The following is a 27,257-nucleotide window of genomic DNA, read 5'->3' as shown; positions in this document are numbered from 1 at the left end:
GAGGATGCGCTGTTCAACTGAGGAGATATGTCAGCTCTGCTGGGGGATGTGGTGCTCAGCAGAGAGGATGCATTAGTTCCACTGGGAAGCAATTTAGGCCCACTTCCAAGGGTTCAGTTGTGTAGTATCACAACTTGGCATGGTAGACTTACTGATGGCAGAGTCCAGGTGTTCAAGCAAGTTGGTTACAAGTCGTTTATGTCCAAAATTGGGCAGGTCTAGTCCTTCTCACTCCTAGGCAAGAGGGCAGCAGGCAGCAGGTCAGCAGAGCAAAGCAGAAGTCCAACAGAGTGCAGTCCTTCAGGAGCACAGGAGTCTTTCTTCCTGCCCTTCTTCCTGGCAGCATGTTCACCTTTCCAGAAGTGTGCTGAATTGGTGGTGGTCCAGTACCTATAAACAGCGGTGCCTTTAATATGGGGTAGACATCAAAGACATGCTTTTTAAGTGCACAGATCAGCAGAGCAAAAGGTCAGCAGAACAAAGTAGGAGTCCAACAGAGTGCAGTAGAGCAGAGTGGCAGCCCTTCAGAAGCACAGAAGACTTCCTTCATGTCCTTTGAAGTACCCAGATGTCCAGCCCTTCCTGCCATGGCTTCAGATTGACTACAGGGAGTATGCAGCCCTTTGTGTGGCAATAGGATACAGTCTATTCTGATGTACATGAGGCTGCTCCCAGCTCCTACCTCTCATCCTGCCCAGGATGGCCCATCAAGCCAGACCTAAGCTCCAATTCTGTGTGGCTGTCTAGAAGGAATTCACAAAGCCTAACTGCCAACTACATACACTAATTTGACCAGAGACAGGCCGCAGAGACAGCAAAGTTCTAGTGGTTTTCTCGTCTCATCTGAAAATTGCACTTATAAAGTGTAATAACAATTCCAATGTTAATCTGAAGAAGTGATAGGCCTTGAAGTGGTTACAAATGAATTTTAAAGTTTTTCACCAACTGGACATGTAAAACTAAAAAGTACATATACTACTTTTTAAATACATTCAATCCCACCTTCTGGGCTGTCTAGGGCCTACCCTTGCGGAGACCTATATGGAAGGTTTGGGCCTGGAAAAAGGTTTATTTTGCCAGGTCAAAATGACAGTTCAAATCTGCACAGACAGGCTCTGCAATGACAAGCCTGAGATAGGCTTAAAATGCTACTTACGTGGGCAGCACAATCAATGATTCAGGCCCACAAGTAACATTTAATTTCCACGCCCTGAGCACAAGCACTTTACTACGGATTTATAAGTAAATTAAATATGCCAATTAAGCCAATGTTACAATGTTTTAGGGAAAGAGCACATGCGTGTCAGCACTGGTTAGCAGAATCCTAAGACAGCAAAAACATAGTCAGCAAAATTAGGAGGTCTGAAGGCAAAAAGTTAGGGGGCTGAAAGTATGGAGAACTACCCAATACCTTGGGAGCTCACTTTACTAAGGTAGAGAGACCTGGAGAAACCATGAGCATTGCCATGGTCTTTTCCAGGATGGTTTTCCACAGTAAAGTCCATTCCCTGAAGGGAGATTGTAGGAGGCTAGCCTGGCTTATAGTGGGTACCTGATGGTAGTTACACCTTGTACCAGGTCCAGTTATCCCTTATTAGTAGATTAGTAGTGTTCTAGCAGCTTAGGCTGATAGAGGTAGCTATAGCAGACTAGCTTAGGCTGAACTGGGAGACATGCAGAGCTTCTACTATACCAATTATATCATATAGGTACCATATCATAGGAAACACAATACTCAGAGCTACTAAAAAAAAAGGTACTTTATTTTAGTGACAATGTGCCAAAAATATCTCAGAGGATATACCCCCTTAGGAGGTAGGTAAAATACACAAAATATACACACAAACTAGACAGTTAGAAAAGTAGTGCAAACACTGTACAATACAATAGGATGCAATAGGCCTAGGGGCAACACAAACCATGTACTAAGAAAGTGGAATGCGAACCACGAATGGACCCCTAGGCTAGTGTAGTGTGTAGAGGGTTGCTGGGAGTGTAAGAAAACAGTAAGGGTGTCCAAGATACCCCACCTCAAGAGTCTGACAAGTAGGAATAAAGTGATACTACTTCCCCAGAAACACACTAAAGTAGTGATAGAGGATTCTGCAAAGCACTGAAGACAGATTCCTGGACCTGAAGACCTGCAAAGGAAGGGGACCAAGACCATGAGTCGTGAAAGTGTTCATGGGGTGCAGGAGCCCACTAAACCTTGATGAAGGTGCAAAATGGCTGACTCCGGATGGAAGAAGCTGAAGATTCTGTAACAACGAAAGGTGCTAGGAACTTCTCCTTCATGCACAAGATGTCCCATTGAGTGCTGGAGGATGCAGAGTTGTTTTTTGGGAGAAAGACTGCAAACAAACCTTGCTATCTGCAAGAGTTGCAGAAAAGGAAAAAGGGTGCTGCCCGGGACCAAGAAGGACCAGGATGTTGCCACTTGGGAGAAGAGACAGAAGGGGCCCTCAGCAACACAGAGAGCCCACGTACAAGAAGGCAGCACCCGCAGAAGTCCTTGAACATGGATTCAAGAAGACTGAGCATGCTGGTCATCTCAACACTACAAAAGAAGGTCCCACGAAGCCGGTAGTCAACTCGGGAAGTTGAGCAATGCAGGAGGGAGTGCTTGGGACCTGGGCTAGGCTGTGCATGACGGATTCCTTTCAAAAGTGCACTGAAGCCCTAGCAGCTGCAGTACATATGGTGCACAGGATTACTGTCTGTAGAGGGGAGGCAAGGACTTACCTCCTCCAAATTTGGACAGTTGTACCACTGGATAGTCTGGGACACTTGGGTCCACCACCTATGTTCCAGGGGCCACGCTCATCATGAAGAGAGGGGTCCCAGAGTACCGGTGACACTGAAGTTTGGTGCCTGCTGGAGCAGGGGTAAGATTCTGTCAACCCATGAGAGATTTCTTCTTGGCTTCCAGTGCAGGGTGAAGGCAGACAGCCCTCAGAGCATGCACCACCAGGAAACAGTTGAGAAAGCCGGCAGGATTAGGTGCTACAATGTCGCTGGTAGTCTTCTTGCTACTTTGTTGCAGTTTTGCAGGGGTCCTAGAGCAGTCAGCAGTCGATCCTTGGCAGAAGTCAAAGAGAGAGGTGCAGAGGAACTCTGGTGAATTCTTGCAAGTTGTTATATGAGGAAAAGCCCACAGGAGAGACCCTAAATAGCCCTAAGAGGAGGATTGGCCTCCTAGTGAGGTAAGCACCTATCAGGAGAGCTCTCTGACACCACCTGCTGGCACTGGCCACTCAGAGGCCTCCATGGTGCCCTCGCACCTCTGGATTCAAGATGGCAGAGGTCTGAGACACACTGGAGGAGCTCTGGGCAAAACCCCTGGGGTGGTGATGGACAGGGGAGTGGTCACTCCCCTTTCCTTTGTCCAGTTTCATGCCAGAGCAGGGACTGGGGGTTCCCTGAACCGGTGTAGACTAGCTTATGCAAGTAGGGCACCATATGTGCCCTTCAAAGCATTTCCAGAGGCTGGGAGAGGCTACTCCTCGCCAGCCCTTAACACTTATTTCCAAAGGGAGAGGGTGTAACACCCTCGCTCAGAGGAAATCCTTTGTTCTGCCTTCCTGGGACTGGGCTGCCCAGACCCCAGAAGGGCAGAACCCTGTCTGTGGGGTGGCAACAGCGGTAGCAGCAGAGAAAACCCAAGAGAGTTGGTTTGGCACTATCCGGGGTCCAGAGTGGAGCCCCGGGGATGCATGGGATTGGCACCCCAATACCAGATTTGGCATGGGGGGACAGTTCCATGATCTTAGACATGTTACATGGCCATATTCGGAGTTACCATTGTGAAGCTACATATAGTTATTGACCTATATGTAATGCATGCGTGTAATGGTGTCCCCGCACTCACAAAGTCTGGGGAAATTGCCCTGAACTATTTGGGGACACCTTGGCTAGTGCCAGGGTGCCCTCACACTTAGTAACTTTGCACCTAACCTTCACTAGGTGAAGGTTAGACATATAGGTGACTTATAAGTTACTTAAGTGGAGTGTAAAATGGCTGTGAAATAACATGTGCGTTATTTCACTCAGGCTGCAGTGGCAGTCCTGTGTAAGATTTGTCTGAGCTCCCTATGAGTGGCAAAAGGAATGCGGCAGCCCATAGGGATCTCCTGGAACCCCAATACCCTGGGTACCTAGGTACCATATACTAGAGAATTATAAGGGTGCTCCAGTGTGCCAATTAGAATTGGTGAAAATGGTCACTATTCTATAGTGACAATTTTAAAGGCAGAGAGAGCATAATCACTGAGGTGCTGGTTAGCAGAGCCTCAGTGACACAGTTAGTCACTACACAGGTACACACATTCAGGCCTCAGACTGTGAACACTGGGGTCCTGGCTAGCAGGATGCCAGTGAGACAGGCAAAAACAAACTTACATTCCTGTAAAATAGGGGTATCATGCCAGGCAGGATGGTACTTTCCTACAGAGATGGGCCACCTTAACAGTCTGGGATTCTAGCCCTGCATCTGAATTAACCATCTGAGGGGTCTGTGATCTGTCTAAACACCAAAATTGTATGGTCTCAACTTCTTCAGTGCCCAGACCACGGCAAAGGCTTTCCTCTCTATTGCACATTAACTCTTTTCCCTGTGAAGAAACTGCCTACTGATAAAGGCTATAGGTTGATCCAGGCTCTCTTCGCTTAGCTGTGATAGCACAGACCCTACACCATGCCCTGAGGCATATATCAACACAATTCATTTTGCTTAGGAGAAGTCAGGGTCCTTGAGCATGGGTGCCATGCACATGGCCACCTTCAGGGTGTGAAAAACTTTTGGGGGCGCATCTGTCCAGATCATCTGACATGGCTGCTTCTTGGACGTCCTTGACAAATCTCACATTCTAGCCAGTGATGCCTAAGAAGGCCATCACCGCTTTAAGGGTCTTTGGGGAGTCCCAAGCTAGAAGGATGTCAATTCCGGCCCAGAGGAACTGCACCTTGCCTCTTCGCACTTGGTGATCCAAGTAGACCACTGAACCCTGCCCTATCTTGGACTTACTGTCCTTGATAGTTAGGCCTGTTCTCTGCAGACCCTGTAGAACTTCTCTGAGCTGCCACAGTTGGTCCGCTCGGATAGAAATGAAGACTGAAATGTCATCACCCAGATAGACAGCACTGAAGTTCTCCAACCCAGCCAGGACACATATTACGGACTATACCAGACGTAAATATTGAGTGCTTAGAGGTCAATAGAGTAGATCAGATAGGTCACTCGCAATTGTATCTATATGGTCACTTGCCCATGTGGTCTACAATACATTGGCATGACCACTAGACCAGTTAAAATAAGAATCAATGAACATCGGAGTAATATTAGATGTGGGCATGTCACCACCAAAATCTGTGCACATTTCTTTGAAACCCCCCACAACCCTGATGATTTATGGTGGGTGGTCCTGGACGCACTAAGAATTAGCTCTAACATTACACGTTCACTATTCAGGATTGAACAGCGTTGGGTCTACAAATTGGGGACTAGTGTACTTGGGTTGAATGATGAAATACCTTGGATCAGTCTCTCTGCGTAAATTACATTTGACCCTTTGAATGTGGATACTCATCTGTTAAATTGTGCTCTTTTGACCTTTGTGCCATTTTTCCATTAATTATTTCCCTACAGCCACAATGAGGGAATTTGAATTGGACAAATTCTTTATGAACGGTGGTCATCATCGTGTGTGAACCATTTATAATCTACCATTTTGGACTGACAATAGTATTGATATTAATTAGGTTGTTGTCCCCCCCCCTTTATTTGACTAACATGTGTCTTGCCCTTTTTACAGACTGATTTATTATGTGCCTTGCTGTTTCTCCGCATTTTAATACGACTTTTTGCAGGAACACGTATAATAGCAAGGACACGTGGCTATTACCGCAATACCGAGTGTACAGTGACATCCCGAGTTCTTTCCTCATGCCGGTGACTCCTGACAGAGAGGGTTTCCCCTCCGTTTTCTATTTTGTCAATTACCTGGACGCGTGTGATCCAGAAGACGGTTTGACTTTCGGGTTTCCCCTTGTCTAAGAAAAGCCCCGACAGCGCTCCACTTTCTTATTTCAGGAGCACTGCCGTGGACCGGTTGCCGTGGACTGGTTGCTTAAATGTAAGTACCGAAATTTTGACACGGTTGCCGGCCAAACAATTCCTTTCGCGCCGGTGACTTAAAAATAGATCTGTGTTCCTCTTTTCCTTAGAAGCAGCATTGCAAGTCCAGCTTTTCTGCATGTTACCGCATGTGTTCTAATTAGAGGACACTTGATATTTTTACATCGTTGAGATGTGGCACTGATGTCGACGATTTTTGGCTAATTTCCTTTCTTACTTTAACCGACCACACAGCTATGATACATGATAATCTTTTGACATTCTCAGTCTGTGTTAGTGTAATTAACTATGACGCCGTCACTACTACTTTGGATTCACTTTTTTACAGATGTTGTTTTGCTGCAATGAGTGCTGGTCAATGTTCTATCACTACTTTGATGATTTTTATGGGACTGTATGTTGATATGTTATCTGATTTATGATTACTGTTTCAGATAGTAACAGCATTAGTCCTAGGCGTGTGCTTTCCCATGGAGCCACATTTCATAATTTGGGATGGTAAGACTCCGTTTCAGTTCCGTCTACCACTGAGCACTGTCTCCACCTACTCACACTGTTTGCCACAAATTGGGTAATTAACAGTACTCCGTTTTAGATACATACTAAACTATACCTTGTTTTACAGGGCAACCTGCACTTTTATTTTTGACCGGGCATACAGTTGGCTTAAAGTAAGTGACTGTTCTTTAGTTTATTGACTACGATGACATAGCATTATCTACATTCTTGGTTATAGGAGAAGTTACATTTTGGTCCTGATGAAGCATCGAGGGATCCGGCTGGACCACTAGACGTGAAAAACATGTTGACCCTAGATTAGAGGTTCTAAGTATTTTCAGGCCTCCCATTCATTTGTTCTGAAATGGACTGAGCATGACCACTCATACTTCACTTTCTATTTGTTTTTAACCTTGGCCTATACCTTATATTTGCTGAATAAATTGGTGATGTGATTTGAGGTTTAGAGTCAATTTTAGTCTTTCTCTCTCCTGATTGTTCAGTGTCTGCAGATAGAAATTTTCCAAAATTAAGTCAATTATAGCAGTCACTATTAAAGAACTTTGGCAAAGAGCCCCCTTCTGGGGAGCCCGTCAGACATTGCAGTGCCGGTCTGACGAGGAGCATTCACGATGATGAAGCATGACATCAATTGCGATGTGTGAGGGCTCTTGCACCTAGAGAGTTAGGTCTCCCTGCCTTTTTATTCTGAAACAGTGTACTCTACGGTTTTTGTGATTAACTATTTTGGGAGACTGTACACTGGTCCATCAACCTACCGGTCCCTCTCTCGTTGTTTAACCTCAGGTCCAGAAGTGTCTGAGTTGGTGGGGTCAGAGACCCTTTTTATATACCCAAAAATGCCTTTGAAGTGGGGGAAACTTCAAAGAGTGGTTTTGAAGTGCACAAGTTCCCCTTTCAGTACCATCCTGTCTGCCAGGGTCCCAGTAGGGGGTTTGGCAGTCCATTGTGTGAGGGCAGGACACTAGCCTTTGAATTGTAAGAGTCACCCTTCCAGCCCAGGAAGACCCATTCAGTATGCAGATGAGTTCAGGTGTAACTGAGTATCCTGTGTTTGTGGTTGTCTGGGGGAAATGCACTAGGGAGCTGTCAAGCAGCCCAACCCAGACATGGATTGGAGACAGGATGTAAGGCACAGATGGATTTTAAGTGCAGAGAAATGCTCACTTTCCAAAAGTGGCGTTTCTACTATAGTAATATAAAATCCAGCTTCACCAATAAGCAGAATTTTCTATTACCATTCTAGCCATACGAAATATGACCTGTTTACCTCTTTCTGTGACTTACATGAAGAAAAGGGGGAGTTTAAGGCTTGCAATACTTTTAAATGGCAGGCCGAAGTGGCAGTGAAACTGCACACACAGGCCTGGCAATGGCAGGCCAGGGACATGATTAAGGGCTACTATGTGGGTGGCACAATCAGTGCTGCAGGCCCACTAGTAGCATTTAATTTACTAGCATTAGAATTTAGTAAAGAGCACTACCTTTGCCCTGGGCACATGTAGTACACTTTACTAGGAACATAAAAGTAAATTAAATATGCCAGTTGGGTATGAGCCAATGTTACCATGTTTAAGGGACAGAGCATATGCACTTTAGCACTGTTTAGCAGTGGTAAAGTGTGCAGAGTCCTAAAACCAGCACAAACAGTGTCAGAAAAGTGGAGGGAGGCAGGCATAAGGTTGGGGGATGACCACCCTAAGGCTGTCAGGTCTAACAGTGGAGTAGAGTGTCAGAGTGGAGGGGCGTAGAGTATCGTAGAGTGGAGTAGAGTGCTGTGGAGTGGAGTAAAGAGCAGTGGCATAGAGTGGAGTATCATAGAAAATCACACTTAGAGAGACAAAATTAGGGTGCAGGGTGAGGAAGCAGGAATTGAGAGCCCTGACCTAGACACCTTTGTGGTTGGCCTATTCTGTGAATTACTGGGCACTGGCCATTCAGATATGTGGCTGGAAAGAGTACATAGAGTGAGCCCTCCAGTTTTGAGTGATGGAAAATGGCCCAGAGACATACTGGCTAAACTGAGCTATTTTAATCAAAAAAATGATCCCCCAGGCAGCCCGACAGTGGGATATCTCTTTCCAAGAAGTGACATGTTCCCTGTACCAAGTTGTTGGCCACCTTAATACAACATCTACATTTAGGGCCATGTTAGATATCAATGGACTTATCCTTTTGGCATTGTCTTTGAGCCTCATAATAAGCAAAATAATTTCATGAAGTTCGAGGACTCAGCTTTTTTAGTTGGCCTCACTGTACCTGCTCCATCTGGCCTCGAAAAACATGGCAGAAAGCCCTCATTAGACCCCATCAACAATTCTACCACAGGAATGTGGAGTTCACAGAGGAAAGGGAAATGTGACCGCAATAAATTAACCCCGGGCCACAATCCTTCCCATTTCTCCTTGTGATTGCAATTTATGTGTCCTGAATCCATAGAAACTGTTCTGATCATTTGCTTGATTATGTCTCCTCTCATCAGTCACTTTGTGATATATAGGCAAAACCTGTTGGGTGTTTTGGTGGGTCTGTGTCCATTAAACTCATAAAAGTTTCAATTTCAGGTGAAACCGCTAGTTCGGAGGGAGTGTGGACTCCCTAGTTCATGTTGTTTATTTGCACTTTAATATTTTTATTTTACTGCATGGCTGGATTTGTGATCCTCAATCAGTGGGGTCTGGTTGAAGGAGGATAGATATACATTTAGGGGTCGCTAGTTGGAGGGGTGCTAAATTCCCCCAATGAATGCTACCAACTCTGAAAGTATATCCTCAACAGATGCCTCAATTTTATAGCCCTCCAAGAAACACATCTGAGATTAAACAAACATCACAGACTGCGTCACAAATCATACGCCCTCATATATATATTGTCTACCACCACTAAACATAATGGAGTTCCTCTCCTCGCCCACTCCATGGTTAAATTCCAAATCATGGATAGCAGGTCAGACAAAGAGGGAAGGCTTCTGATGGTTAAAGAATTTATCAAAAGCCGTCTCTGTGCAATTGCCACAGTTTATGACCCTAATACAGGTCAATCTAAGTTCCTCTTCTCTTCCCTCTCCCTGCTGGGTGGATTCGCTGAGGGGGATATTATATTGATGGAGGATTTTAATTTATTTTTGAGACCCCAACTTGGATAGTACCCACCCTCACAGATCGCACGCTAGTATATTTATCAAAGCTATAAAATCCGAACTCCATTATTAAGGCTAACTGGACACTTGGAGGGCTCTGAATCCCACCACAAAAGACTACACCTTTTTTTCATTCTCATAGAACCTACTCTAGACTCATTCACATTTTTGTTGCTTACATTTGTGCCACACTGTTTTAACAGCCACCTTACATACTATTGCTCTTTCAGATTATGCCCCAGTGGAAATAATATTAGACTGGCACACTCCAAGATCTTCCTTCCAGAGATGGTGCTTCCCTAGTGTTCTTACACAAGACTGTCTTTTCTGTGACAAGCTCCGTAAGACAATTAAAAATGATTTTCAGTTAAACAAAACCCTAGACACCACTCATCCAATTCAACAACTTGGGATGCTTTCAAGGCAGTTATCTGGAGGAAATGTATGTCACTAATGACGACCTTGACCCAACAAACAACCAAGGAATGACAAACACTAAAAGCAGAACTCCTTCAAGCTGAAAAGGCTCATAAGGCCACACTTACCCTTACCCTTCAGAGGAAAGTTACTGCCCTGCTGGGAAACCACAAGGCTACATACGCTAATAGGGCGGAACTGACCCTTTTGTGAATCAAAAAACTACCTACAAATGTGGCAACAAGATAGGTCCCTACTAGCAGGACAACTGAGAATCAAGCAAGATAATTAACACATATGTCATATACAAGATGAGTCCAATTCACCCTACAGAGGAAGGGAATCTAAGGCTTTTCAAAATGTCAACAAACAACTCTATAACTTTGACCCTTGGGACAATGGGGAACAGCTAGCCTACCTAGCTGATGGTACCTTGCCATAAGTGTCCCAAAGACACCTCAAACAGTCAATCAATCAATCATTGCATTTGTAGAACACGCTACTCACCCGTGACGGTCTCAAGGTGCTTGAGGGGGGGGAGCTGCTACTACTCGAACAGCCAGGTCTTGAGGAGTCTCCTGAAGGTCCTTGGTCTGACATAGGTGGATGGCGAGGGTGTTTCAGATCTTGGCAGCGAGGTAGGAGAATGATCTGCCACCGGTTGTTGTCCTCTGGATGCGTGGAACGGTGGCGAGGGCGAGGTTGGCGGAATGGAGCTGACGGTTTGGGGTGTAGAATGTGAGTCGATCATTGAGGTATACTGGTCCGGCATTGTGGAGTATTTTGTGGGCGTGGGTTAGGAGTTTAAATGTGATTCTTTTGTTGACGTGGAGCCAGTGTAGGTCTCTCAGGTGGGCTGTGATGTGGCTGTGGTGGGGGATGTCGAGGATGAGGCTTGCAGAGGCGTTCTGTATCTGTTGCAGTCTTTTCTGGAGAACGGCCGTGGTTCCCGCATAGAGAGCGTTGCCGTCGTCTAGTCTACTGCTGATAAGGGCTTGGGTGACCGTCCTTCTGGTTTCGGTAGGGATCCACCTATAGATTTTGCAGAGCATGCAGAGGGTGTTGAAGCAGGAGGATGAGACGGCGTTGACTTGTTGGGTCATGGAGAGCAATGAGTCAAGGATGAAACCCAGGTTGCGTGCGTGGTTGGTGGGCGTTGGTGCGGCTCCCAGGGTGGACGGCCATCAGGAGACCAACAGAGTGGAAAGAGAAGGAAAGAGATACAATCTGCAATAGACTCCCTCAAGCTAAATAAAGCTCCCAGACCGGATGGATACAATGATCAATTCTACAAGACCTTCAGCTCAGACCTACTCCCTCATTTGATGGAGCTCTTTAACCATATAGTGAATTCTCAAGCAATGATTATCTCGATGGGAGAAGCCCTGATTTCTGTCATCCCAAAGCCCAGGAAAAACCTTCTATTTTTGTACATTTTATTGGCCAATTACTTTACTTAACCTTGATGTTAAATCATGTACTAAAATATTAGCCTCTAAACTGGAGGACATCATGCTGGAATTGATCCACCACCCAGATCAATCTGGTTTTATTGAAGGGAGACAAACCCATGACAACTTATGAAGAGTATTCCTCTTGGTGGAGAAACCACGAAGAACAACACCCCTGCAATCTTACTGGCATTAGACAGTGAGAAAGCTTTCAACCCAGTGGCATTCCTATTCCACATTTTAGCCACTTTGGGTTTGAAGAGCCTGTTAATGCTATGATACAGGCCAATTATGCATGCACCAGCTCTAAAGTAATAGTGAATGGAACCGCCTCATAATTTTTCAATCAAACTCGGGGAATGAGACGGAGATGTCCCCTCTCTCCTTTACACTTCACTCTCAGCATTGAACCCTTAGCTGCAAAGATGCGGGCTACACCTAAAATTCATGGCCTCCTTTTTGACTCAGTTGACTGCAAAATCTCTTGATTTGCTGATATTTTTCTCTCCATCACCTCTACCCAGTCATCACTCCAAGCCTTACAGATCGAACTCCAACACTACAACTACGTAGATGGCTTCCGTATTAATCTTCATGAATCCTTATTGTTCAATTCAACTGTTCGATCAGCGAAGATGGCAGTGATAGGATCCACCTCCCCCTTACACTGGGAGAAGAAATAAATGACTTATTTAGGGCTAAAGATCACAACTAAAGTGACTGATTTGTACTTGCCAAACTGCCCCTCCAACTAGGACAATGAAAAACAGACCCCTTGTACTTAACTAGGCACGTCCCCATTAATGTGATTAAAATGGCTGTGCTTCCACTCATACTATTCCAGGGGCTCCCTGTTGAAGTCAATTGAGACTTCTTTTTTTTTTTCTACCCACTTACTGATAACGAAGTTCATCTGACAGAATCACAGGGCCTTGCTTTCACATCAGTTGTTGATGCTCCCTAAAGATGCAGGGTGCTTAGCTCCCGCAGACTTGCTATACTACTAAATAGCAGCCCAACTCTGAGTCATATTTGAATGGTCCCTTAAGAAATCAGAAAAACATTGTCTGCATATGGATAGGGCGATAGTAGGTAGGACAATATTGGCTGTATCATGAAAACCCAAACCTGATCACCCAATCAATGCTTACTTAAGCATCCCCAACTGCCACCATGTTTAAAGTGTGGGATATTTTAACTTGGACAAATGGACTGGCGACGTTCCCCTCTTCAAATACACCTATCCACTATATCCAACTTGCTTAGCCACCAGGCCTCTTTGATATAAGGCCTACTATTTCAGATTTATTTCATGGGTGGGACATTTTTACATTTTAAGAAAGCTGTTGTAAATGTAATATACCAGCATCAGACGTTTATCACTATACTAACTTGAAGCATTAGGTGCTACATCCAGTTATAAGAATAGCTGCAACCTGAAAACGACTTCCTATCAAACAATGTGAATGAAGCACAGAGACAACCAGTGGGTGTATTCTCTTTCTCTATTTCCACTTGATGTCCACCACTTACACCCTCACTCCCCTTCACATCTCATTCCGGGAACAAACACTGGGGATATCTATTGATGCTAGATCGTGGTGCACTCTTTGGGATGACATCTCCAAATTTAACCACTCATTAGGTTTACACGAAGTACACTACGGAGTGCTCTATAATTGGTATTTATATCCAGCATAACTCCAGAAAATATTTCAAAACACATATGATCGCTGCTGGAGAGGTTGTGGGCTGTTGAGTGATTTTCATTATATTTGGTGGGACTGCCCGACCATACGACCCAATTGGACTGAAATCCTAGCACAGGTTAAAGAGATCCTTAGATACCCAATTATTGCACCCCAGAATTTGCCCTACTCGGTTGCTTTCAACTTAGATTGTTGTACCGCATTGTGGCCATGATTCACTTGTTTTGAAACTGATCCTGATATTAGCCTTTGCCTTTGATGACGGACTAATGTGATATTGACTGTGTCATGTTTACTCTGTACCTTTGAAAGCCAAAACAATAGTTTGACAAAACAAAAATAAAAACTCAAGCCCTTCATCCACTCAAAGAATCAGGCATTGGTTCTGTTAAAATTTTATTACGGTAACTGTGCCTAGATATGTTCCCGGTTCCTTTTAAGCCAATCACTCTAATGATTCTTTCTACTGCTAGACTTACTTCTAGCAACATAAAGGTGATCATTTGGCACCAGTGGTCAAAGAGCTTGACTGCTTCCCTCTAGAAGTCGGTATAACGTTTAAGCTACCATGCATTACATGACTGCTTTGTTCCCTTAAAAAAACAAAAAAAACTGGAATCCTTCTCTACGCCACTGAACTCTCTAGTGGCTACAAAAATCTGGTGAGCTTTCAGAATCTCACACTGGAAACCAGTGGCCATCTAAGACTTTTCTGGGACTGCACCCTAATTCTGGAACTCCTTTCCTGTAAGCATCATGCTGTCAATAATCATTGCTGCTGAGCCGAGAAAACTTACATTTACATCCTTCGTGCTCCAACACAACCTAAACTAAAGCTTTCTCCTATGTGTAGACTGAGTTTTATACCTTTGACTGGTGTTCTCCCCTCGACTACTTTTCATGTGGTAATTGTTAGATTCGTTACAACTTCTGCCCTCTTGTCTTTATGCTTCGCTTTTCGCTGTCTTTCCCTACATCTCTATTTGCACTTGTACTGTCACTCTTCACTGCATGTGCTTATTCTTGCTTCTCCCTCGTGTATGGATATTCATTATCTACCATGGATACCGTCCAGCAGTCTCTGATTATCCAAGAACTGGATGAACGGCCTCATGTGATGCCCCAAATTCGCTTACATAACCCGCACCACCAATGGCTGAAAAGCAGAAAACTGTGATAGCTAGGCTATGGTTCCTTCTAATGTGCTCCATCCATTGTATCTAATCTTGTGCTTTCCTCCTCCTGAGAACATCTGGCTGCTGCTGCAGACCCTCCATATTAGACACTCTATGTGTCTTACACAGCTTTATCTTCAGGGTACTTTGCATCCGGCTCCCTTAGGCTAAATTGTAGTGTCTTATTCTTTAATCTCTGTTTTCTCCTAAAATACAGCAGTCAGGTCTGGGTGCAGCTCTTCAGCTGCAGTCACTAGCCTTCAGAAATTCTATATTGGAGCCCTTCTTGGCTGCCATAATTAGCAGGCTGATCTCATTAGATCTACTGTCACTTGAGAACGGCTCCTTAGACCAGGACAGCTAGAAAATCTGGCTTTCGGCTGGGAGCGGTAGCGATGGCCATGTTGAGGCCTGCCTAGCTAACTCTCTTTACTGGACGCCTCAATACTCCATACAATCTCTTGGATAATCAACTTTCTTCTTTTAAACTTGGTATTCATTCTCTCTAGACGTGATAAATCATAAAATGTGTTTACTTCCTAGTTAGAAAGATTTATTGTACGTGAAAGATAGCAACAATTGGCATCACCACCTCTACTATAAAGAGGAGTTGTTTATTGCAGTTTCTCTTTGTTTCTATGTCTGGGGTGTGTGTTTGTGTCTGTGGTGTGTATGTGGGCTACAGAACTCAGCTGTTATACCTTAAGCTACCCCTTTCCTTCGTTTATGAAATAATTTATTTGACCTCAAATACATTTAACTGTTTCCTATTAGGCCTGAAAACCAGAAAGGTTTAACATTTCTAATTCTGAAACGAGTAAGTAAACCTCTTGACAATTAATTATTGTGAATTCATCGTTTTTATAAAACGTACTTTATTGGACACCTGCGTGTAACCTATGAAATTCGTTGTTCTTCTTTTGATTTTTTAAATTAAAATCTTTTTAAATAAAAAGCAGACGCCTAAGTTCCCGTCAAGTAACATTTACTGTGACCGTGTTACTTACACCTTCCAAGTAGATTACCATCCTTTTCGGAGCGCTGCTGTGAAGGAAAAATCTTGCACCATCCTCAGAAAGGAGGTTCGTCTAATTTCCGTTGCCCTTATAGAGAACTTCTCACTGTTTACGGATAATTAGCACATGCACAGTTATATAGCAGAGGTCATAAATACGCTTCGCCTTTAATTAAAAGACAAAACATCAGCGTCCCATGTGATGATCTTAATTACTGCATCATTTAGGCAAATGGATATTTGTTAAAGGATTCGAGCACACCCTTTCTAAACAAAGCTGCTCCTTGTGTTCAATTAACAGGCGTTGAAAGACCCTGGTATTAAGTTACTCTAAATATTAGCACATCATTTTAGTATAAATAACATTCCTTGATAAAAACTGTAACCAAAGTCCTTTCGTTGAGTATTATGCTTTCCTGCTTTACTAGAGTTGCTCCATGCCCCCCTACTGTGGTGGGTTAATTTTCCCCAACCTTTGGTCATTGTGAAGTAATTGCCATAGGCTAAATTCTCTATTTTTGAGCTGCAGGAAGCACATTAACATTGCAGTGCCAAGAGCATCCACAGCCTGAGTGCCATGTCCACAACACACTGTATGCAATCTAGGTAAGTCACCCTCTGGCAGACTTTCTAGTCCTAAGGCAGGGTGTGCTATGATGCATGTGTGGGCATATATGCTTAGAAAACATGCCTCTATTGTGTCATTGCCAAACCTGGGATATAGTAAGTGAACAGCACAGCCATTTTACATGCATGCTGGCCACTGGGCAGTATGAGTTTCACAACTACATGATGGCTACTCTGAACCCTGGGTCGTTTGGTATCAAACGAATCAGAATGATAAATCCAAACTGGTACCAGTATGGGATTTATTACAAAATGTACCCAGAGGCTACCTAAGAGGCAAAGCTAACTAAACCTGGCATGGTTGCAGGCCAGTCACAACCAGCCTGCCACCACCAGACAAGATTCTGAAATCCTGGGGTGAGAGCCCCTGCTCTCTGGGTCAAGAAACAAAGTCCTTCCTGGGTGGAGGTGTTATTTCTCTTTTGGAAATGGCCCTTCTGAAGGGTTACCCCAAAACATTTTGCCTTCCTCCTCTTCTTTTTCTGACCTCATTTTTGCTGGCATTAGGACTCTGGACACCTTACCACTGCTAACCAGCGCTAAAGTGCATGCTCTTTCTACCTAAAAACATGGTAACATTGGCTCATAACTGTTAGAAATGGGGTCTTTGGTTGACAGTCAGGTTACCCCCTGTTCAAGCAAGGACCCTCACTCAAGTCAGGGTAAAAGAGAATCCCCCTCAGCTATCCCCTGCTTACCCTCTTGGTAGCTTGGCAGAGCAGTAGGATTAACCTCAGAGTGCTAGGTGTAAAGTATTTGTACCAACACACACAGTAACTTAATGAAAACACTACAAAATGACACAACACCGGTTTAGAAATATAGGAAATATTTATCTAAACAAAACAAGACCAAAACGACAAACATCCGACATACACAAGTCAAGTTATGAATTTTTTGAGGTTAAACTCAAAAATAGCACTTAGAAACAAAAATGCTTCGATGAGATGTTAACACGGCGTCGTGACGGAGTAGGTTCCCAACAAGCCGACACCAGCGGTGTCGGACACGGAGTCGCGTAGACCACCAAGTACAGTACCTTTGGTGAAGAGTGAAAACAAGCTGATCCGTGAAGTCGGGGATCGGGGCGTCTGTGCGAAACCACGCGCTTTGAGCGGCGTCGGTCACGCCGGGTTTGCGTGGACTTCCACGGAGCCGCGGACTTCAGCGGGGCTGCAGCGGAGTCGGGCCTGCGAAGAGCGTTGCGTTCCAGCGAAGGTCACTGTGTCAGGTGCAGGCGGCGTTACCGGATTCTGCAGCGGCGTCGGTCCGGAGTCGTCCAAAGTCTATTTTCTTGGATTTCCACCAGCTTTCCTTTCAAGGGCCCAGGGACTGGATAGGGCACCACTTGTCAGAGCAGAAGTCTCTCCAGAGACTCCAGGTGCTGGCAGAGAGAAGTCTTTGCTGTCCCTGAGACTTCAAACAACAGGAGGCAAGCTCTAACTCAGGCCCTTGGAGATTTCTTCACAAGATGGAAGGCACACAAAGTCCAGTCTTTGCCCTCTTACTCTGGCAGAAGCAGCACTGCAGGAAAGCTCCACAAAGCACAGTCACAGGCAGGGCAGCACTTCTTCCTCAGCTATCAGCTCTTCTCCAGGCAGAGGTTCCTCTTGGTTCCAGAAGTGTTTCTAAAGTCTGTAGATTTGGGTGCCCTTCTTATACCTATTTTAGTCTTTGAAGTCACCTTTCTTCACCTACTTGTGAAATCCTGCCTTGCCCAGGCAAGGCCTCAGACACACACCAGGGAGTTGGAGCCGGCATTGTCAGAGGCAGACACAGTCCTTTGAGATCAGAGTGACCACTCCACCCCTCCCTCCTAGCAGAGATGGCTAATCAGGAAATGCAGGCTACACCCCAGCTCCCTTTGTGTCACTGTCTAGTGTGAGGTGAAAAACAACCCAACTGTCAAACTGACCCAGACAGGGAATCCACAAACAAGGCCGAGTCACAGAATGGTTTAAGCAAGAAAATGCTCACTTTCTAAAAGTGTCATTTTCATACACACAATCTCAAAACCAACTTTACTAAAAGATGTATTTTTAAATTGTGAGTTCAGGGACCCCAAACTCCACATGTCCATCTACTCTCTAGGGGAATCTACACTTTAATCATATTTTAAAGGTAGCCCCCATATTATCCTATGAGAGAGACAGGCCTTGCAACAGTGGAAAACTAAATTGGCAGTATTTCACTGTCAGGACATATAAACCACATTACTATATGTCCTACCTTATCCACACACTGCACCCTGCCCTTGGGGCTACCTAGGGCCTACCTTAGGGGTGCCTTACATGTAAGAAAAGGGAAGGTTTAGGCCTGGCAAGTGAATGCACTTGCCAAGTTGAATTTACAGTGTAAACATACACACACAGACACTGCAGTGGCAGGTCTGAGACACGATTACAGGTTTACTTGTAAGTCCCTAGTAAAGTGCACTACCTTTGCCCAGGGCCTGTAAATTAAATGTTACTAGTGGGCCTGCAGCACTGTTTGTGCCACCCACATAAGTGGCCCGTTAACCATGTCTTAGACCTGCCATGACAAGGCCTGTGTGTGCAGTTTCACTGTCACTTCTACTTGGCATTTACAAGTACGTGCCAAGCCTTCAACTCTTTCTACGTATGTCACCCCCAAGGTAGGCCCTAGGTCACCCATAGGGCTGGGAGCTATGTAGTTAAAAGGCACTACATGTACATGTGTGCTTTAAATGGCCTAGTAGTGGAAAACATCTAAATTTGTTTTCCACTACTGTGAGGCCTGCTCCTTTCATAACATAGCATTAGGACTACTCTCATATATGTTTGAGTAGTAGATTCCGATCAGAAAGGGGCAATCATGTCATATTTAGTATGGCCAAAATGGTAATAGAAAATCCTGCTTATTAGTGAGGTTGGATTTTATATTACTATTTTAGAAATGCCACTTTAGAAAGTGAGCATTTCTCTGCACTTAAAGTCCATCTGTGCCTTACAGCCTGACTCCAATCAACATCTGGGCTGGACTGGTTGACAGCTTCCTTGGGTATTTCACCCAGACATCCACAAACACAGGACACTCAGTCACACCTGCACTTATCTGCATACTGAATGGGTCTTCTTGGGCTGGAAGGGTGGACGGCCTGCCACTTACATTTTAAAGGCTAGTGGCCTGCCCTCACACAGTAGACTGTCAAACCCCTTACTGGGACCCTGTACTGCAAGGGGAACTTGTGCACTTTAAAACCACTCTTTGAAGTCTCCCCCACTTCGAAGGCAGTTTTGGGTATATAAACTGGGTCTCTGACCCCACCAAATCAGACACTTCTATATCTAGACCTGCAACCTGTCAAGAGGAACTGCCTGGCTGCCCAAAGGACTCATCTGGACTGCTTTGCTGAGAAGGACTGCTGCCCTGCTATTGCCCTGCTGCCCTGCTGACCTGCTGCCCTCTGACTTTGATGAGAAGTGCTCTCCAGGTGCTTGGATTGAGCTTGCCTCCTGTTTTCTGAAGTCTCAGGGCAAAAAAGACTTCAGCTGTTTAGAAAAAGCCTTCCGGAAACGACGCACAGCATTGTGCAACCGAGAAATTGCTGCACAGCCGAATCGGAACAGCGCAGCCCAACTACCCTAGTGAAGATTCGATGCAGTGCCTGCCTTGTGACCAGAAATTAGATACACAGCCCTACCGGATCGACGCACAGCCAAACCAGAATGATGCTGCTGATTCCCCGGGTGGAAAATCGATGCAGCGCCTGCCGTACGACAGAAGATTTGGTGCATCACCACACCAGATCGACGCAACACCTGTGACTTCTTCCCGCATGCCCAGGATTTCCTCGCATCATCACTGGGCATCAAATAGATCCCCACATCACAGTGAGGATTCAGACTGCATGCCAAAAAACGACTAAAAAAGCTCCCGGCAGCGTGGAAAGAAACAACGCATTGTCTGTGCTGCGTTGGAAAATCTGACGCACACCCTATTTTTCCATGCATCTCCTCCTCTGTGGTTTCTGTGCGTGTTATTTTTTACACAAACCAGGTACTTTGTGTAATCAAGAGACAACTGTTGATTTCTACAATTTAAGACTCTATTTATTCTTGCAAAAAGTGATATCTCAACTAGTACTTACAGAACCTTTAAAGTGTTACCTTAATTTAACCAGATAAAAATCCTATATTTTTCTAAACCTGTGTGGTATGTTTTGGTGTTTTTTTCACTGTGTTACTGTATGACTTATTGCATACATACTTTACACATTGCCTTCTAAGTTAAGGCTGACTGCTCAGTGCAAGTTACCAGAGGGTGGCCCCAGGAAGATTTGGATTGTGTGTGACTTACCCTGACTAGGATTGTGGTCACTACTTGGACAAGGGTGTATACCTCTGCCAACTAAAGACCCCATTTCGAACAATCTACCTCCTCAGGAATGTGCACTGCACTGCTAGCGAGCTTCGAAGGGCTTACTACCTTTGAGGCTCGACCCCAAGCCTGCCACCAGCAGCAATTGGCCGACTTTATTGAAAACCCCCACTTTTGGCAGGAGCAACAGCATGAATATGCACAATGGACAGGAGGAGTGGCCACCCGCAGCTTTCACCACCTCTAAGGTGTTGCAGGTGAGGTGACCCCTCTGTTTCATTTTCCTCCATCTTGCATGATAGGAAAATTGCCAATCAGAGATAGGGAAGTGACCTCTGTGTACAGTTAATGGTCACTTAGTGGGTGTAGCCACCTTGAGGGTGATGACCCAGTAATCATTACTAGGTACTCCCCAAAATGCCCACTAAGTAGAGTATTTAGTGGGCACCCCGGGACCTGCAGATCAGTTTCCAAGGACACAAGAAGACAAACAACAAAGAAGACCTAATCCTCGAGAACTGAAGTCCTGCTGCTCCAAAAAAAGGCATTAAACCGTGTCCACTGCACCCAGGACTCGACAATTGCCACTAAGGGGTTGCTCAGACTTTGGAAGGACTCTAAAACCCCCCCAGAGGAACTCCACCCTTCTGAAAATCACCAAAGATCTCCCTCCAGGGTGAAGGCATCACTTTTTTGCACCAAAGACCCAAGCGCCAGGTAAGTCCATTTCACTGACCAGCTGCTGACCAAGGAACCGGAGCAAGCAAGACTAAGTTTCACCTGATGGGCCAGGAATACTAATTAGAGGACAAACCCTGTAAATGTGCCAAGTTTGGTGGTGCAGCAAGCTCCAGTGGCTGAACCATCCAGTAGCCAAGGGTACTGGACCCCCCGCAGCATTGAACACCCAAAAGGATAGTCCTCTTGGACTCCATAAGGACCACGATGAATCCCTACTCGAGAAACTTCAGAAAACATCATAACCACCCACCAGAGTGTCCCTGTTGACTTGCATGCACCTCTCAAATTGATCTACCACCTGCTTCCAAGGGCACTTTTTGTGCACAGCTCTTAGCTCACAAATTTGCTCTGCACTCGGCCTACCTGGGCCCTCCACTGGAGATCCAGCTGTGTTCTAATTGTCCCCCACCCCTTGCAACCTCGACACTCCAAGAGGACCCATCAGACTCACCTTGAAGTACACCTGTGCAGTGCTTTTCCAACTGGTCTCCCGCAGTGGTCCTGTGCCAGTTCCAAAGATTATTCTGCAGCTGTCCCTGCAGAGAATAAGAATCCCCCAAACTTTTCCAGCTGGTCGATAGGGCCCACCGACGACCTCAAACTGCATCTGAAAGGAGACATTGGTATACACACTGCCTGATTTAATATTCATTTTAAAATTGTATTCCATTGAGTCCTATGGTGCGTAATTACGCACAGAAATAAGACATTTTCTAGACTTTGAAAAACCATAACTTTTAAAGTACTTACCCAAGTTTGATGATCTTGGTCTTAAAAATTGTATAACAATCTGAAGTATTTTTATAAATTGGTCTCGAGTTATTCTTTTGAGTGTGTGTCTTGCTTTATTCATACTGTGAGTACCACAAATGCTTAGCACTTCTCAAAAATTAGCCTAACTGCTCGACAAAGCTACCATAAAAATTAGAGCATAAGGTGGTCTAGTTTTTGCCTCAGTAAACCATCACGTGGTTGCTGGGACCCTCTGCACAGTATACAATGTTTTGCACACTACATAGAGGGCCAGCCTCCTACATTTGGTGTCTCAGCAGTGGGATATCGACTTTGCATTTGCTGATACTACTTTGTCACTTTGTGAGCACCTGACTAACTCTCCCAATTTTCTGTAGCTCAATTGCATTGTTTTCAACTGGCTATAAGTTCTCCACATTTTTAATATAATTGCCTAGGGCCCAGGTTAGGTCCTCACAACAATAGTTAGAATTTAAAAGTCCTTATTTTAGGTGGCCTTGTCTAAAGGGGTTCCAAATTCATAAAAATGTCCCAGCTTTAATAAAGTAAACATGACAGGTTCAGAGAACCAGAGCAGGAGCTCAACCTTGCCCCTTACCAGGCAAATAGCTGTGACCAGTTGAAGAAACTCTACAAGCTGTGCAAGATACGTACTGGGAAAAATGGCAACACAGACAAGCTTGGCTTTCTGGTGCCCAGAATGCCCAAAGAGGAAGTAGATGAAGTCTCTGTGGGAGAAGAGGATGCTGTGGACAATGGGGGTGAAGGGTATCTCCTCATCCCCTAGCATGTGTGCATCCACCGAAGAAGACCTTGCCTTAGCCAGGTTGACCAAAAGACTGGCCCTGGAGTCTCAGCTTTTGGAGATTGAAACAAAGAGAAAAGAGTTGGTTCTTGGAATCATATTTGGTGGCAGCATACACTTTTTGAGAGGGAAACTGTTGTGTATGACTCTCACCTCTCAGCGAGATGGCTGTATTAGGGGAGGCAACCCTTCTGCTTGTAGGTGACCAGTCTCTCCTAAGCTAGTTGGAAGCTGTCAGCCCAAACCTTCCAGCTACTTAGCAGCACCTCAGCCAAACACTTAAAATAAAGGTGATTTCTGGCAGCCTAGCACTTGAACTCTGTAGACCTCCAAGGGAAGTCACAGTGTAACACATCTTACCTTTTGCTCTCATTAGAATTTTTTTTTTTACCTACAGACAGGCAATGAAGAAGATGCAGGATAACTTTCAATAGATTTATTGAAAAGACTGCAATCTGCGATGAAATGCATGTTCTGCAATTATTATGACAATGAGAAATAACAGAAGAAAAATGGTGAGAATAGTGGTGAACATGAAAACCCCCAACACATTGCAATAAACATGAAATATACAATTCCTAACAAAGAGGCATAAATCCTACCATAAAAAGAGAGCTGGGCATGATAAGCCTAATATGCTAATGCAATGTTCGAGAGAAGTGCCCCAACCCTCGTGTTACTTTTGGGCAAAGTTGGCCTCTGAGTCTCTGGATCAGGAATCATAGAGACACAAGACTGAAGTCACTGCAAAGCAGCGTTGAGTCTGGATGGTGTATCCTGACGAAATTCCCTCTAACTACCATGGTCTTGTGAGATATATTTATAAGGCAAAGGTTAATGTTTGTGCAGGATTCCTAGCGCAGGTGTGTACCTACACATCCGATTGTTTGTGCAGACCTGTGTTTGCAATTATATAACAAATACCAGAGATGTTTGCATTCAGCAGGAACATGGCAACACTACCCACATACATCACTGATAATGACACTTTCTCAGAATGACGCTGCTTGGAAAAGCAAAGCATTTCTCCAAGATGGCTGAACAAAATAAGTAATAAAATAGAGCATACCAAGCAGGTAAAAGGGAACTAGGTAAAAAAGGCAACAGGCCTGCAAACTAAATGCTAAGGTGCCTCCTGTTTCCAAACAGGGGAACAAAAATAGATTCACAACAAAATCTTTAAATCTCAGACTCCCAAACAAAGTTGTCCTTCTCTGTCCCTGTCTTCTCTAAAGGGGATGATACAGTCAAATGGTTTTCTGCCTTTGAAGGAGCCTGTGTTGGCTGTGAAATGGAAAAGAAACATTGGGGCACACTGCTGTGGGAGTTATTCTCAGGGAAGTTCAGGCACAGGCTCCTATCACTGAATGAAGCAGATTCTAAATCCTATGACATTTTTAAGGGTACCCTGATTGAGGGCTTTAGATTTACAACTGTAGAGTAGCGCTTAAAGTTCAGGGAGGCTCGAAAATCCCTTGGGTAGTTTGAGGACTATTCAGTAAAAATGCTGGGTGGTTGGTTAGCTGGTAACAAGGTACAAGACTATGATGGGCTGTAGAACCTGCTAATGAAAGAGCATCTACTAAGTAATTGTTACAATGAGAGGCTACATCAAGACCTAGGTACACTTTCCCCTCAAGAGTTGAGGATAAAGGCAGACCATTGGGTCAAGACAAGGTTTACCAAAAATATCACTGGTGGGGGAGGCCAAAAGCAAGAGGACAAAAAGAACCCCAAGGGAAGGATGAGAACCAGAATAAAAACAGAGAGTTCTCTCAAGGACCCCAATAACCTGCACAGGAGGATGGGCCCCAAGACTCCTTACAGCCTAAGGAAGGTACAAAGCTAGGGGCTTTGATTCCAACAAGGCTTGGTGCCATGATTGCAAAAATAATGGACACCAAACTGGAGACTCTAACTGTAAAATCAAAAAGGATGCCTGTACTCAACCTGCAGTAAATGCAGTTGCTAATCTCAAGATGGGATCACAGTTGTGGCCTGACCATGTCAGGGAACCCGCAGAGGCAACTCTAGTCTCAAAGGGATGGATATAATTATACTGTGCAGCATGGCCAAGTAATTTGAAAAATACAGGTGGTACTCTTTGATTAATGGGGAAAAGGTTGAAACCCAAAGGGACACATGAGCCAGTGTCACAATGGTGACCCAGCACTTGGTCCACTCAAATCTGTTTCTGGTAGGGAAGTCTTATCCTGTCACCAATGCTGACAATGAGACAAAGTTCCATACCATGGCTATGGTAATATATAATTGGGGGATATAGTTGGACAGAAAGAAGTGGTTGTGTCCTAATCCATCCCGGTGGATAGCCCTGGGCTGAAGAAGAACTGAAGACCATTGCAGCCATGCCTGGGATACCAGAATGGGCCGGTGTTAATTCTAGGGCACAAGGAAAAAGATGTGTTGGATCCTGAAATAGTGGACCAACTTTCCAAGAGAAAAGGCAGGACATCTGAGGAGCCAGCTTCTAATCAGATCACAAGTCAGGACCCCTCTTCCCAGGATAAGGACTTGCTATTCCCAGAGGGAACTGAGTCTGCAGAGCTTGGGCCTTCCCACCAAGAGCTTTTGGGCACAGGGTAACCCTCTAGGGAGGATCTGTGCCAGGGGCAGAGGGCCTGCCCCACTCTTGAAGGCCTGAGGCTGCAAGCTGAACAGGAAGAAAAGGGTAGTGTCAGTGGTACCCACAGGGCATATTGGGAGGATGGACTTCTGTTCACTAAGGCCAGAGTCCTCAAGCCTGGTGCCACTGCAGAGAATGTGTGCACAGTTTTCTGGCACACTGACTTGGTAAGACAAACCCCTTGCTAAGGCCTTGACTCCCTTTTTGATAGAGCTAAGTCACCCCTAAGGTAGACCCTAAATAGCCATATGAGCAGGCTCCTGTGTATGTAAAAGGTAGGACATACGTATTTTTGAGTTACATGTCCTAGTAGTGACAAACAGCCTATTTAGTTTCTCACTACTGTGAGTGCTGCTCCTCTCTTAGGATTGCATTTGAAATTCTCTTCTATATGTCTAAGTGGTCATTTCTGATCTATAAGGAGCAGTGTGGGCATGTTTGATGTGTTTGGAATGCTTACTGCTGTAGGTGCGTTTTACATTACTATTCTAGAAATGCCACTTTTAGAAAGTGTGCATTTCTCTCTGCTTGTAACTGTGGTGCTTTTGCAGCATGGCTCCAATCCACGTGTAGGACAGGGTGACAGCTCCACTTTGTGCAGACAGCCATCCATCAGGAAGAGTTAGGTGTGATAGGGTTACAGCTACATACTGATGGTCTTCTTGGGCTGGGAGAGAGGGAGGAGGGTGCACTTTACACCTGAATAGGCTATGTCCTGTACAAAGGGCTCATTTACCCCTCACTGATGTCTGGTACTGAGGTAGAGGGGAAGGGACATTCCTGGAACAGGTCAGATCTGCTGGAACATTCTCCCACCTTCCAAGAGCTGGGCACTTGGAGTGTTTGTAGAGGAGCTGTTGCCCCCTGAGTTTTAAAGAACTTTTGGAGCTGGGACTGAACCCCTGACAGAAGGACTGCTCGACTGCACTAGGGACCCATATGTAATGCTCTCCTGTTGTTGTCCTGTTGCCTGATGTCTGCTGGGTGGACTAAGTAACTCATCTGGGTTGCTTTCCTGATTGTTGTTCTGGTGCCAGCCTGTCCCTGTTTCTGGTTTGCTAGAGGACTATCAGTAGGAACCTACTTAGTGGTGCTGTCCTGCCTGCCCCTTTGTGCCCCTTGTGTGACTCCCAAGGAGTCCAGTGCAGAGAGGGCACTGTTTTCCTGCTCATTGGCTCTTATTCTTGTGCGTTGGGTCTTGGTGTGGTTTTGTAGTCTAGGGCACCATTGACCTCAAGTACTTTGTGCCCTCTATCATTGCACTCCAGCATTCAAGAGTCACCAGTGTTTCATAGTGGGATATGAGAGAGACTTTTTGCACCTGTATTGCTGTGTGAAGCTTTCTCTCCTACCCTGAGTTTGAAGGGCAGATGCTGTTAAAGGACCTGTGCTATCCCCTTGTTTGCCAAGGGAATGAACACCAGCACCGGAGCAGGGAGTTTATGCTGAGACCACAAGCCGCATCCTTGTCCGAGTGCATTATAGAGGCAATACAGAGACTACCCCTGACATCATCCCGGAAGAAAGCCCTCCAAGTATGGGCCACACAAGCGGGCCTCAACTCACAATTCTCAGGAAGAAAGTATAGTCTCAGGGCACCATCTCCAGAAACACCACCGTCAGCCCTCTCAGACCCTCCTCTCCTTGCTAGGGCCCCTCTGCCACAAAAGATGCAGGCAGCAGGGCTCACATGCTACAGTCGACAGGCGAGGAGTTGGGGCTGCACCTGCAAACTGTGATGGAGGCTCTCTCTCCAGATGCCAGGGAGAAGCTGCAGTCTGCACTCTG

At 45.2% G+C, this 27,257-nt stretch overlaps 1 protein-coding gene across 1 annotated transcript in view; it reads right to left on the bottom strand.

Moving 5' to 3' along the window:
- The window catches only part of LOC138301569 (olfactory receptor 6B1-like), a 161,653-nt gene that overhangs the window by 18,900 nt on the left and 115,496 nt on the right, over nucleotides 1-27,257 (bottom strand). The window contains exon 2 of the mRNA XM_069242087.1: nucleotides 21,719-21,874. Coding sequence (XP_069098188.1) covers nucleotides 21,719-21,874 — 156 coding nt within the window. The remainder of the gene's footprint in view (nucleotides 1-21,718; nucleotides 21,875-27,257) is intronic.

Source organism: Pleurodeles waltl, chromosome 6, assembly GCF_031143425.1.
Source record: "Pleurodeles waltl isolate 20211129_DDA chromosome 6, aPleWal1.hap1.20221129, whole genome shotgun sequence".
NCBI classification, from domain to species: Eukaryota; Metazoa; Chordata; class Amphibia; order Caudata; family Salamandridae; genus Pleurodeles; species Pleurodeles waltl.
The sequence above is the reverse complement of the archived record's forward strand: the minus strand, read 5'-3'. Positions and strand labels throughout refer to the sequence as shown.